General features: G+C 37.9%; 1 protein-coding gene across 1 annotated transcript in view; it reads right to left on the minus strand.

The window, feature by feature from the left end:
• Positions 1-5,779, minus strand: part of DCT (dopachrome tautomerase) — a 220,206-nt gene extending 214,427 nt beyond the window's left edge. The window contains exon 1 of the mRNA XM_044072999.1: positions 5,125-5,779. Coding sequence (XP_043928934.1) covers positions 5,125-5,428 — 304 coding nt within the window. The 5' untranslated portion in view covers positions 5,429-5,779. The remainder of the gene's footprint in view (positions 1-5,124) is intronic.
• Positions 5,780-13,911: the final 8,132 nt, after the last annotated feature.

Genomic DNA, 13,911 nt, shown 5'->3' on the forward strand with positions numbered 1-13,911 from the left:
TGATGTGCAGAGCTGTAGTAACTACAGAGGGATTAAATTGATCAGTCACAGCATGAAGTTATGGGAAAGAGTAGTGGAAGCTAGGTTAAGAAGGGAGGTCATGATTAGTGATCAGCAGTATGGTTTCATGCCAGGAAAGAGCACTACAGATGCGATGTTTGCTCTGAGAGTGTTGATGGAGAAGTACAGAGAAGGTCAGAAGGAGTTGCACTGTGTCTTTGTGGACTTAGAGAAAGCATATGACAGGGTGCCTAGAGAGGAGATGTGGTATTGTATGAGGAAGTCGGGAGAGTGAGAGAAGTATGTAAGCGTAGTACAGGATATGTACGAGGGTAGTGTGACAGCGGTGAGGTCTGTGGTGGGAGTGACGGATGTGTTTAAGGTGGAGGTGGGATTACATCAAGGATCAGCTCTGAGCCCTTTCTTATCTGCAATGGTGATGGACAGGTTGATAGATGAGATCAGACAGGAGTCCCCGTGGACTATGATGTTTGCAGATGACATTGTGATCTATAGTGAGAGTAAGGAACAGCTGGAGGAGACCCTGGAGAGGTGGAGATATGCTCTACAGAGAAGAGGAATGAAGGTCAGCAGGACTAAGACAGAACATATGTGTGTGAATGAGAGGGAGGATAGAAGAATGGTGAAGATGCAGGGAGTAGAGGTGGAGAAGGTGGATGAGTTTAAATACTTGGGATCAACATTTCAGAGTAATGGTGAGTGTGGAAGAGAGGTGAAGAAGAGAGTACAGGCAGGATGGAGTGGGTGGAGAAGAGTGTAAGGAGTGATTTGTGACAGACGAGTACCAGTAAGAGTGAAACAGAAGGTCTACAAGAGGGTAGTGAGACCAGCTATGTTATATGGGTTGGAAACAGTGGCATTGACAAAAAGGCAGGAGTCAGAGCTTGACGTGAAGGAGTTGAAGATGTTAAGATTTGCACTGGGTGTGACAAGGATGGACAGGATTAGGAATAAGTATATTAGTGGGTCAGCTCAAGTTGGAAGGTTTGGAGACAAAGCCAGAGAGGCAACATAACATTGGTTTGGACATGTGCTGAGGAGGGATGCAGAGTATATTGGGAAAAAGATGCTAAGAATGAAGCTGCCAGGTAACAGGAAAAGAGGAAGGCCTAAGATAAGGTTTATGGATGTGGTGAGAGAGGACATGCAGGTGGTTGGTGTGACAGAGCAAGATGAAGAGGACAGGAAGAAATGGAAATAGTTAATCCGCTGTGGCATCCCTTAACGGGAGCAGCCGAAAGAAGAAGAAGATGAAACAAAATACGTATACACCACCATGTAACTTAACACTACAAAATATGTTAAGGTAGTGATATTTGTGAATGCCAAATATAATACCCAAAAATTCAAAAAAATCAAAAGGCATATAAAAGTTATGAACAATCAGACTATGATTTCATATATATTTTTTTGTCAGTGTCCACTAATAAGTATGTTCTAGGAGTATGTATAAAGACCAACTAATATACTGTTCTATATCGAAATGTTTACAAAATTTTCATTTGTACCTAACAAATATAAAGCTCTAAACAAGATTATCTAAAACGTGTCTTATTTAATATCATATTCCTATCCTCCACACACACACACAATTATGGGGAAAGGTAAAGGTTTAGACACCTTATGAATGAGGAAAATAAGTGGGATATTGAGAATGCTATGACGGCCTTTGCCTAGTGGTCCATTTTACTTAAACCCAGCCCCAATTGGAAATTACTGCTTCCGGGTGCAGACTTGTAAGGTCCTACAAATCAAATCATGCTTCTATATATTTTTTAGAAACTAAATGTGTACCCAAGATAAGATGTCTTGATACACCTACATGTATATACATAGTACATACATACACATAATCTCTCTTATGTGCCTTTAATTTCTGTCACCATTCCGTTCTCAAGGTTCCACTGTGTGCAGCACAGTCAAAAGTAAATGCAAATGAAAGCAGGCCCATGCAGTCTGCATTCACCTCATTTGAATGCAGTACACAGTGCTACAACACCAATGCAAAGTTCCAAAAGCACTCCACCATCAATTAGCAAATATTAGGAAGTCACTAGACTGCCCATTAAGACATAAAAGGGTCCAATTAAATGTCTGTCAAAATATTACTGATAGTACACTTTATAAACACAAACTAATGGTAGAAAAGACTACACTCTGATTAAAGATATTTAGTTAAAAAGGCAAAGAGAGTGGCTCAGTATTCCAATTTCAGTAGGAATGAGGACTTATGGCAAACAGACCACTGGCAAATGCCAGGCCCAATACAGCAACTTTCCAAAGGAGTGCCGGCCATTGCATATTGTTGCAAACAAAAGGCAAAAAGACCCATAATGCAGCAGTTCAAATGCTCCCAGACACATCGTCAACAGAAGAATAACTCCTTGTTTCTTACTTGTACATCTGTCCATCTATGTATTGCAATCCCTTCCTCTTCCCATCTACCCCAGAGGCTGATGATCTCCAGACTACATTTCCTGTATAATGCATTCCAGATCAATATTACTTCTTCTGTAAGACAGCATTTAAGTTCCCATTTATTCCTTCACCTGTACTCTGCACCACATTTCTCTTTCTGCACTTCTCTATACGCACTTGCTTCCCCCAATAATGTGCTATGCCCATATAGTATCCCTGCATTCCAGTGTGCACATGCCAATCACTTTGTATTCTCTCTCTTTCTCTCTCTCTCTCACAGCTTATCTCCCTTTTTCTGTATTGCTTCTAGACATTGTAAAATATGTGCCCAGATTGATGTCCTATATAATGAGAGAATGACAGCTAAAAGTCTCTTTCAGCTCCACTTCCTCATCTGCACATAATGGCATCTTATTGACATGATAACTCTCAGCACTTTTTGCAATCCCTATGTACTTTTCCTGCTCTGTCCAAAAAAGTCACCCACGCCACCACCCCCACTGGTCTGCAGATACCATCTGGTTAACACCTACTTTTGCAAGTACCTCACAGTTTCAGCCACATTCCCAAAAACATGATGCTTGTTTGACAGAATTTTTATTGTGGAGATTTTCCCTTGGACACCCCAATGAGTTGTTGTTTTAGAAGCACTAACCTAGTTAACACAATTAAGTGAAGTAAATGCACTAATTTGCCTAAATTGCAAGCTTCTGAAAGTCAAAGAGCCTAGATGGACCTTGTGCAACTATGAGACAAGTCACAGTATCCAGGGTGATGCTCCTAACCACCACCACCCCCTCCCCGTGCATAGCACACACTACCTGTCTGGTATTAAGTCAAAACATGCAGATTTAACAACAAAGTCAAAATGTCGTGATCTAGCAAATCACACATTGAAACATCCCTTTGTTCTATGCATGATTCTCGACTTCTCAGCACTGGAATCACAGAGAAATTAAGAAAATCTGGGACAGTTTATAATTAGAGGGTCAGAGCAAAATTTCAATTCAATATCATGGGCAGTTTAGAAGTGTTGCTCTATGGCATATATAATCAGGGGTGTAACTTGTTTGTTTACGCTGTGTTTAAGAATGGGAGAAAGGGACAGGTATACCTTTCCCACTGTTGTGTGACCCTCACTTGTGATAATATATTAAGTAATAAAGTGGGAGTTGGAGTGCTGGAATGGGGTGTAGCATCTTTCATAAAAAGACCTTCTCAAATAGTTGGAGTTAATAACTTGCGTACAAGTTCACCCTGTTGTTGGGTAACCAGTAAATTATTAGTCAGCTATTAATAATGGAAGTAGTTATCTTTCTAATGGTTTAGATTTATCCTTTTATTCCATCTAAAGTTTTAGGGTGGGAGGTCTATGTAAGTATTCTCATGCTAGACTAAAAATTTCCCACTCAGAGATTCATGTTTTTTACAACCATAGCTCGAGCATAGTTGTCAATGAATTCGGCACAAACCTCCCCCAGAATCAGGAACAAATCCCGATATAATCAGGGACAGTTAGGGACTCTTCAAACATATTAGTACTTTCAACACTGACAGAACAAGAGAATGTGAACTAATATACATTTTCTGAAGTAAAATAAGTTTAAAACTATAATTATTGTCATTATTTATTAGGTTGGGATTTTAGAAAGACAGAGCTAAAATATGATTCAAAATCAGGGAAGTTGGGGTCACTGAAAATCAGGGACAGCAGAGAGATATGCAGGAATGCCACCTCACCCCCTTTACATTTCAGCTGATACTAATGTGTTTTCTTGTACTTAATCTTGACTACTTTAGTCATAATGCTGCCTCATAGCTGAAGTAATTTGCTACTAGGTATTCATGCCACTTCTTCTTTTGCTTCCTGATTAAAAGTCATTTCCTTAATTATTTCAAACTTCATTTGTTATTGCAATTTTCATTCTTCCTGTGTAGTCCCCCCCCCCCCCCCAAAAAAAAAATATTTTTCAAAATCTGCATCTAAATTGTCTGGTGTCACTTCATCTACTGTATAAATACATTTACAAAATGTCAGTATAAAAAGTTCATATCTCCAACACGTTATTCCAAACATTGAGCTCTAAATAATGGGAAGGTTATGACAGTAACACTATATTATCACAGTAGAATTAGTCATTAGATGAAACTTCATGCCAAACCAGAAAAAGAACAGAGCATGTAAGCCTGCGATTAATTCACAGCACACACAGCAGCTCTACCCTTCATAAGCAGATGCAGTCGTCACACCTCACCTGGGCATGGTAATGCAGCAAGCTGTAGGATTTCATATATTAAATAGTGTACTTCTGTAATAATAAGTTGAATGGGTTATCCTAGCACTACAGTTCCACATAATCAACTTTTTAATCCTCCAAGATACTCAAACCCATGAATTTGGGAATTTGGAATTATTTTGATCTAGAGGTACGATTTTAAGGAATCTACATACATACTAATCTACAAGATGAATAGATAATCTCATGCCTTAGAACTACAAGGCATGAACACATCATAAAGGTAACAAACTTTATTGTTTTCTTCTATTTTAGTGTTCAAAATGGAGCCCTGCAATCATGTAACACCAAAAAATATTTGGAAAATACATCAGAAAGTAAATAAAAGCATCAATGATGAAATTTGAAATAATATTTAATTTTTCTTTTACTCATTAAGTTCACTTACCTGTGCATCTGCAGGTTCTGTTGAAGAACTTGAGTGGCCACCGCTCCCGATCATCAACATTACGCAGAGTGTAGGGTCCACTCCATGGTCGTTGATCAAACTGGACATCAGCGCACTCACCCCGGCCAGAGACAGAACCACAGATATCTGCAGGGTTCTGCCCCAAAGGGGGGCAACACTCTTTAGACAAGATTGCCTCCACTGTAGCGCAAGCCCTAGGAAACTGAGCGGCTACTTGACAAGAGGGCACCCAACCAAGAAACAATGTGCAAGATACTACAAACAATGAAAGCGCATACATCATTTTAGTGCTTAACAAATGCTGCAAAAGATAGCTTCTCTAAGTGCAATCATAAACTGTCGTGTTAAATAACAGGAAGATGTTTATACAATTAAAGGATATTAGAAGTACAACTGTCAAACAGCATATAAAAGTTTAGTTTACAATGTGACTAAAATAAAACTATCTTGAGACTGGCCATTTTAACTTCCCTGACAGAATTCCAGTCTTGTTCTCAGCTCACAAATTACTTATCCTGTACAGAAATGGGGTACCTGCCAGTTAAACTCCAACTGTAATAAACTGTAGGCAAGTGAGTTAAGTGGACTGGTGTGCTGAAATGTAATTTTCACACCATGCTATTAAGGGTGAAGGTGGACATGTGGGATTATTTTTTTCAGTTGTCGTCGTTTTATAGGTTACAGCAGAGAAAATAATTTATAGACAGCTGACTGTTCTTTGAAAACACACCCACTCCTTTTTTTCCCTTCGCTCAAATTGTACAGAGAGAGACTGGGCTTTAGAATACCTCAGGGGATTATCTGAGTAAAGATTCTCATGTGGTTAGCATATGACCAAAGACCTGCTGGGCAATAAGAAATTCAAAAAAGGAATTTTGCAAAGCGAGTTGTCTTTTTTTTTTAGTCATTGGATTTTGGAAATTGGACTCTATAAACACAAAATGAACACTAGAAGAACTTTATAAACACAAAATGAACACTAGAAGAATTTTAACACACTAATTTCACAAAAATGAGTGCATGATAGTCAGAATGTCACTGCTGTTCAGCAGAGTTGGTCAGCTTGTTACAGACTCACATTACTCTGTATAACACCTTACAGACTGAGATGTATTAAGACAAGGCCTGGTACTGAAAAGCATTTACTGTTCCAAAGCTGACCACTGATATGTGCAGCTCACAGCTTCCCATTTGTAGAGTAGCTCTCACCTATGTATATACAGAGGTAAGGACATTATGTAAGAAATTCTGATAGGGCACAGTATTTCTTATCATTAAAGATTCCACAGATATCGCATCAGAGAAAAAAAAAACATTTGAAACGAAATGGTGCACTGTGGCAATTGCTGGCATCCTAGAAGTAAAACTATGATGATTTATTATGTCCTTTCAAGACTATCTTTTTAAACTGCTATATGCTGGCCATCTCAGAAACAGCAAGTGACTGTAACTCTGAAAATGATACTGACAGCAGCTGTCTTCCATCAGTGTCAACTATGCTGCAATGTCTACAGTCACAGGCATACAATGTGACACAGTATGATCACTGCCAGATAATACCAGCATACAATTTACCACTGCTTCTCACAGAGTGCATGTAAAAAGCAATAGGGCACATAACTCTCAGACTAAATTTGTATAAGTAAGATGTTTCAATGTGAGCTTTCTTACTGTCCACTTTTTACACTGTAAGCCTAGCCCCTTCCTGTCTCCCCCATCACCTTGGGTTTGGCTGCATTTAGTTTACATAAAGTCACTCTACAGCATGACACTGACACATACGAATCATAGGAATCGTAGGGAGTTCAAGGCTACTGAGGCTTGTACCCACTATGCCTTGCCAGTTCACACCCTACACTGTACTTCCCTTCATGGGGATGGCTGTACCGGTTATGCCTGAAGTGAATTTATGAATACGCATCCAATTATCCAGGTCCCATTTGAATGAAAACATTTTATCACACTGTTTCATTTTCAGGGATAGTCTATTCCAGAGGTGAGGGCAATGCTGAGTAATGAATTTGACTCTCCACCTTGTTTTACTGACCTGCTGAAACAGATGCCTTGTTATGGTGTTTGTGGGTCTGTTTGGTTTGTGAAGGTACAAGAGATCCTGGATTACTGGGTCCCTGATGGCTCAAAAGATAAAGCATTGGTCTCGTCTGTGGAATCTATAAACACACAGAAAAGAGGGAGAGAGCTTTGAGTCTTTTGTGGTAGCTTAGGGATAAAAATTGAAACATGGATTCTTAAACATAGTCAGAGGTAATAACAATACACGCACTTGCAAAGGAGATAGTGACAGCATAACATGCACAGAATGCAGAATTCTGGGAATGATGCAGTATAGGGTAGTACAGTGACCAAGCAGTGCTAGATTACATAAGTATATTATTATATCACCCGTTCCACATGACATTGTTTAGACAGAATACTATCAGTTTCCAAGTGTACCACAGTTACATCAGAATATACCAATGTTGAAACATTTCTGGACTATGATAGACTTTAGATCCTTTGTGGAGGAGGGTGAAGTAATTTATAGGCACATTTCTCATTCATAACCATTGTAATGTTCCTGGTTTAATCACATGGAGCAGGAGTGTAGAAAGAATATCCCTGGATTAATTATCTGGTAAGATTTATCTGCATACGATAATGAAAATCCCGCAGAACGATTTTGGGGTGGTGGTAAAGTAAATAACGCAATTATGAAAAGCCTATGGGCAGAATATGTGCTAGCCTGGCAGGGTAGTGAAATGAAATAAAAGTGGATTTCAGTACCACTTGTATTGCAGAACGAGAGAATAAGTACTGGATAACATTGCTGCAGTGGCTTCTGGTACCCAGGATGCAACAGCAGCAACAAGGGATACTGAGGGCTGGAGGGAGGTATTTAGTTTGCTTCTTGCCCTTCTAAAGCACCCACCCATAACGCATACAAATAAGGATATAGTTATCTTCTCCCAAAATCATACATCACCAAGGAAGCCACGATAACTTAATTTCAAAGGGAAAATTAGTATCGAAGATCACCAGGTATCTCATGAAAATGGTACCAATCATTTTTTCTGTGCCATCAATCCATTACCAGTGGAGACTTGGGGAGAAACATTCTGATACAAGATAAAATGAAACATAAATACTGCAATAAGAACATTGCTGACATTTAATATGTTAATTTATGACAGTGTAAAATAACAATGCTAAAAACATGTTTCACATATTAGCTATATGTATTTTCCCTAAAATAAAATCTTCCCTCCTTGGGAATTTAAGCCTTGTGGGTTAGAAGGGCAGGCAACTGGAAGATCATAGTGCAAAAATGAATCCATTTCAAAGTTGTTTTAATAATTTTAGGAAGACGGGGAGTTTAAGTGCTTGAAGTATTTTCTAGTGTAATACATCTTACTTCATTAACAGGAGGACTAACATCTAACAATGTCAAATGACATTGTATAGATCACATGACAAGTGCATGGCTGTGAATCATTATATAACTAGGTCACTGTCAGCTAGTTGCAAACATACAAATCTAAACAATGGCTAGCTGAAGAAATATCAGCTACACAAACTTAGTGTTACATGTATATATATATATATATATATATATATATATATATATATATATATATATATATATATATGGATTTACTTTATATCCTCGAAATACTGAAATGTCGAAATTCAGTATTTCGAGGCTATAAAGTCGAAACCTAAAAACAACAAAAACTTAGAAGAGCGAAATTCAAAATCTCACACTCCGGAGATTTTGAATTAGCACTTCTACTCCACACACACACACACACACACACACACACACACACACACACACACACACACACACACACACACACACACACACAGCTTCCTCCCTACACACAAACACAAGCTCTCTACTACATAAAAGCAAGGGGGGCAAACCCCCCTGCACCCCCACACCCCAGCTACTTAAATATTCTAACTCCGAGGTCGCACTACATACAAACACACATAAAACACCACACAAGCTACATTGTCCTCACACACACACACACACACACACACACACACACACACACACACACACACACACACACACACACACACACACACATATATCACAGCAATAAAACACACTAACACACATCACAGCCCCTACCCAAAACCCTTAACACATACACGCTTACCTGAATCCATAACCACAGCGAAACACCAGAAGCGCTAATTCAAAACTTCCGGTATTCAAAGTTTTGAATTTCGCACTTCTGAGGTTTCGCTCTTTTCAGAATTCCACTTTATGGGCTCGAAATACTGAATTTCGAGATTTCAGTATTTCGAGCGTCTAAAGTGAATCTATATATATATATATATATATATATATATATATATATATATATATATATATATATATATATATGGGTCTACTTCTATTCACCAACATCCCATTTCACTGAAACCCATTTCACTGACAGCTCATTTCATTGACAAACTTTCAAATGTGGGCTGTGCCCACCCCCCCCACTATATATTACAACTCCACGGTCGCACAACAGTGGGGGGGCAAATCCCAGGTTTTTGCCCTGATTACTTTTGTCAGTGAAATGAGGCTGTCAGTGAAATGGGTTTCAGTGAAATGGGATGTTGTTGAATAGAAGTAGACCCATATATATATATATATATATATATATATATTTTTTTTTTTTTTTTTGTTAAGGCATGCAGACAGATGTCTACATATGTGAGAGAGGAGGAAACATTTCCCTTCTACTTCTCCTGTGTATCACAAGGAGTATAAACATACATTTTTAAATAAAAAGACCTAAAAGGACTATTTGCGGGATTCAGCTGTGATGCTGTACATAACTATGTTCAGTGGCTTTCTAGTACATTTTATTAAAACATCACAACCAATGGGTCATCGGAACTATTATTAATATAGGATGAAACCCAAAATTATGACAAAGTCAAAAGGCCTTAAATAATTTTAAGTTACAGACATCATCAGTCACTATAAAGAGTGAAGAGAAAATATATGTTTATTCTAGCTGCCAGGACTGTTTAATAGACACTTTTAACACCAAATATTTAAGTGGGTCTCCATATAGCCTTAATACACTGATTTATAGACAGTAAATAATCATTTTGGAAGTGTTCTTTTTGAATTCTGGCACCCATGTGTGCATGCCAAAATATGCTATACATGTACAGAACCTTATTTATGTGACATGTTGACTTTACTTTTCAGAACTACATCTCACAGTCACAGACAGAGATAGTGGCGCAGTTTGCAAGTTAGCAGCTATTAGAGAGGAGAACCACAATGCTCTAGATCCAAAACAGATAACCACAGAAGATAAGAAGAAATAATGAAGCCACTCACATGCATCTAGATAACTTCAGCACTTTTTTTAAGTTTTCATTTCTTTAGATTTCTTTTTATTGCTTTTATCATTGTATTGCTCTCACTATATGTAGAAATTTTGCTCATTAACATTTTGCAACACAACTACCACCTATTTCCTATCTCAGTTCCTAGACAGACATTTTCCTTGAACTATTGAATTACCTATAATTTGAAAATATGTATATATAACATATGAATACATATATATATATATATATATATATATATATATATATATACTACACACACACACACACACACACACACACACACACACACACACACACACACACAAACACACCCCTGACTGCAGCTTCTTCAGCAGCTTTCCTTCAGTTAGTCCAGTAACAAATAAATAAGCAAGTTATTTCTTTCAAAACAGGGAAAATAATTCAACATCTCCCAGACTATTCCAAATTATTTATTTTGATTCTTTCTTTGTTTTTCATTACACATAAGAGTCATAGAGTTTCTTGATGGGTCTATGTGTGACTGAGTCATTGTATCAGTTACAATTGCGTGAGAAAGTGAAACTAGTGTGGGTCCCAAGTTTGGAATGTCTCTCTCTTCCTCCAACATGCACTGATCATAGTCAGTTACATTATGTAAAAAAGGTAGCAAAGGGCTTTGTCACCTCCCTCCACAAGGTTTGGTGTCTATGCGTGTGATGCTGTGCATGAATTCAGACATCTCTACATAGATATGTGTGTGTGTGTGTGTGTGTATATATATATATATATATATATATATATATATATATATATATATGGTTCTACCTTACATAGTCGACAGTGCAGAACATCGACAACGCAATCGCGATCGCCAGAAGATCGAAAATGCAGAAGAACGACGGATGAAAACACCGAAGCCGAGGATACCGAAATGAGAAAAGGCTGTGTAAGTATGCGGTAGTGACGGACGTTAGGGTGCGAGTAAGGTAAGTGTGGATATTGACAGTCTGTGGGGATAGGGGTGGGTTAAGTGAGTTAGGGTTAGGGCGCTGGTTAGGTAAGTGTGCGGTAGTGAAAGTCTTTGGGTTAGGGGCGAGTTAAGTGAGTTAGGTTAGGCGGGTTAGGTAAGTGTGCGTTAGTGAAAGTCTTTGGGTTAGGGGCGGGTTAAGTGAATTAGGGTTAGGGCGCGGGTTAGCTGAGTGTGCGATAGTGATGGACCTTAGGGTTAGGGTTTGGGTTAGGGTTGTAGATAGTTGTGTATGTGAGGTTTAGTGTGGGTTTGTAAGGATTTTGGTGTGCTTGTGTTGTGTGTGTGGTTTTTGGACAGGGGATGTGTTTTGTTTGTTGATTGTTGTTATTGTGGTGTGTGCAGCGTATGAGGTTTCGTGTTTGTGAACCGTCAGTTATTTCGTTGTCGGGCATGTGAGGTGTCGTGTTTATGCACTGACGATTATGTTGTGTCGATGATTGCGTTGTCGGTGTTCTGCACTGTCGACTATGTAAGGTAGAACCATATATATATATATATATATATATATATATATATATATATATATATATATATATGTATGTGTGTGTGTTTATCTATATCATTATATACATGTTTATATAGACGTACACAAACAAATACATCTGTGTGAGTATAGGAGCCATTCATTATGTTGATTGCTTGCTTCATTGAAGCAGTAATTGAATGTCCTTTTTTTACTGAATCACTGTTTCACTGAAATGTGTCCTATTACATATTATATCAACACCTGGATGAGATTAAACTACTTGAATGTCAAGTGCCCAAATCAGAAGATGTCGAGGAACAGAACAGCAGTCACTGCTATACATAATAATTCACTGCCAGGGTGATTTCGAAGTGTATACCAGCAGTGACTGCTTTGTGTTGGGAGAGTTCTCCTTCCTTCTTGTTTGTGCAGTTCTAGACTTGCTATATATATAAGTTTGAGGTGTAGGAGGTTTGCTACTCATATGGCAGTGCAAGGGGCTCCCCCCATACAAAAATGCTTACAGTTAGAAGTTTTGTTCTTTTAATATTTAGAGATTTGCCCTTAGCATTTTGGTTTCCGGCATCATGGCATTTCAGATGTCGCAGGGGATCCTTGTTATGTATATGGAGATCACCGTACGGCTGGGGTTAGAGTTTTGCTCTTTTCTACACTGTTGCTTGATGTCAGAGATATTTATTTATTTTTATTTATTTAACATTTGTTGACCGGAAAAGTCTGACTATGACAGAGCCTATTTTGAGTGGAGGCCAAGGGAGAAATGTTCCAGACAGGAGGAAACCATAGCACCCTGAGGAAACCCACGCAAATGCAGAGAGGACATGCAGACTCTACACAGAAAGCACCCTAGCTGAGAATTGAACCAGAGAACCTCTTGCTGTGAGGTGACAACATTAATCGCTGCACCACTGCGCCACCTTAAATAGTATATTTAAGGTTGGGGGTTGTGTGGGGGTGCAGGGTAGCTTTGAAAAATGTTATCTTTTCATTGTTTTATGACTTTTAGTTTATGTTCTCTCATCGGGGTACAATGACATTTTTTTATGCTGGGATATCATGGTATTGTGGGTAAGCATGATTGTTCTGTACACCACTATTCTGTAAACTCAAGTTTGATGTGTTTTTATATACATGTGTGAGAGGTGTATGGTATATGCATGGTACGAAAACAAACAGTGCAGCTCAAACTAAGAAATCCAAAAGAACGGGGAACCAGAAAGTGAATCTTGTACAGGAACAACGAATTTATTAGTACAGCTCTCCAAACACAAAAAGACACGAACTCCAAACACCACTCTACATTAACGTTCTTCCCAATATACGTTTTCGTCCTATTCCCAGACTTCATCAGATGATCACATAAACCCCAACCAGCCCCTTTTATAGGTCATTCATTAATACAATTATTCAATTAATTTATTAATTAAAACATTTTCTTTAAAAAATCATTTAAAAATAATTTTAAAAAAGTTTAAAAATGCCTTTAAATTCGATTCTTATGCTCTACAAATTTTATAACTATGTCTCATGAACATGTTAAACTATATTTCAAAAAATAACAAAATTTTTTATGAATAAACTTATTTAAAAAGTTTTATGTATGATTCTATTGGGATAAATTCATTAGATATACAGCATTATAAATAAACAAGTAATACAGTGCCATCTAGTGGCCATTTCATTTGTTACATCCTTTATATGCATACAGGGCTCACAAAAACTTCAAGTATAATTGTAAATAACCACTTGTTCTAAAATAATCCTTATTTCTAGTTTAGTTTCATTTGACTTATACTTTTTCCACCAAACCCGCTATAGGTAAGGGGGACTATTTAATGGTATGTACAATTAAAATGTTATTAACTAATAATATATACATATCAATAAATAAATAAAAAACTTGAATAAATCC

This window comes from Protopterus annectens, chromosome 5.part1 (assembly GCF_019279795.1).
Source record: "Protopterus annectens isolate FY-2018-M chromosome 5.part1, PAN1.0, whole genome shotgun sequence".
Classification (NCBI taxonomy): domain Eukaryota; kingdom Metazoa; phylum Chordata; order Ceratodontiformes; family Protopteridae; genus Protopterus; species Protopterus annectens.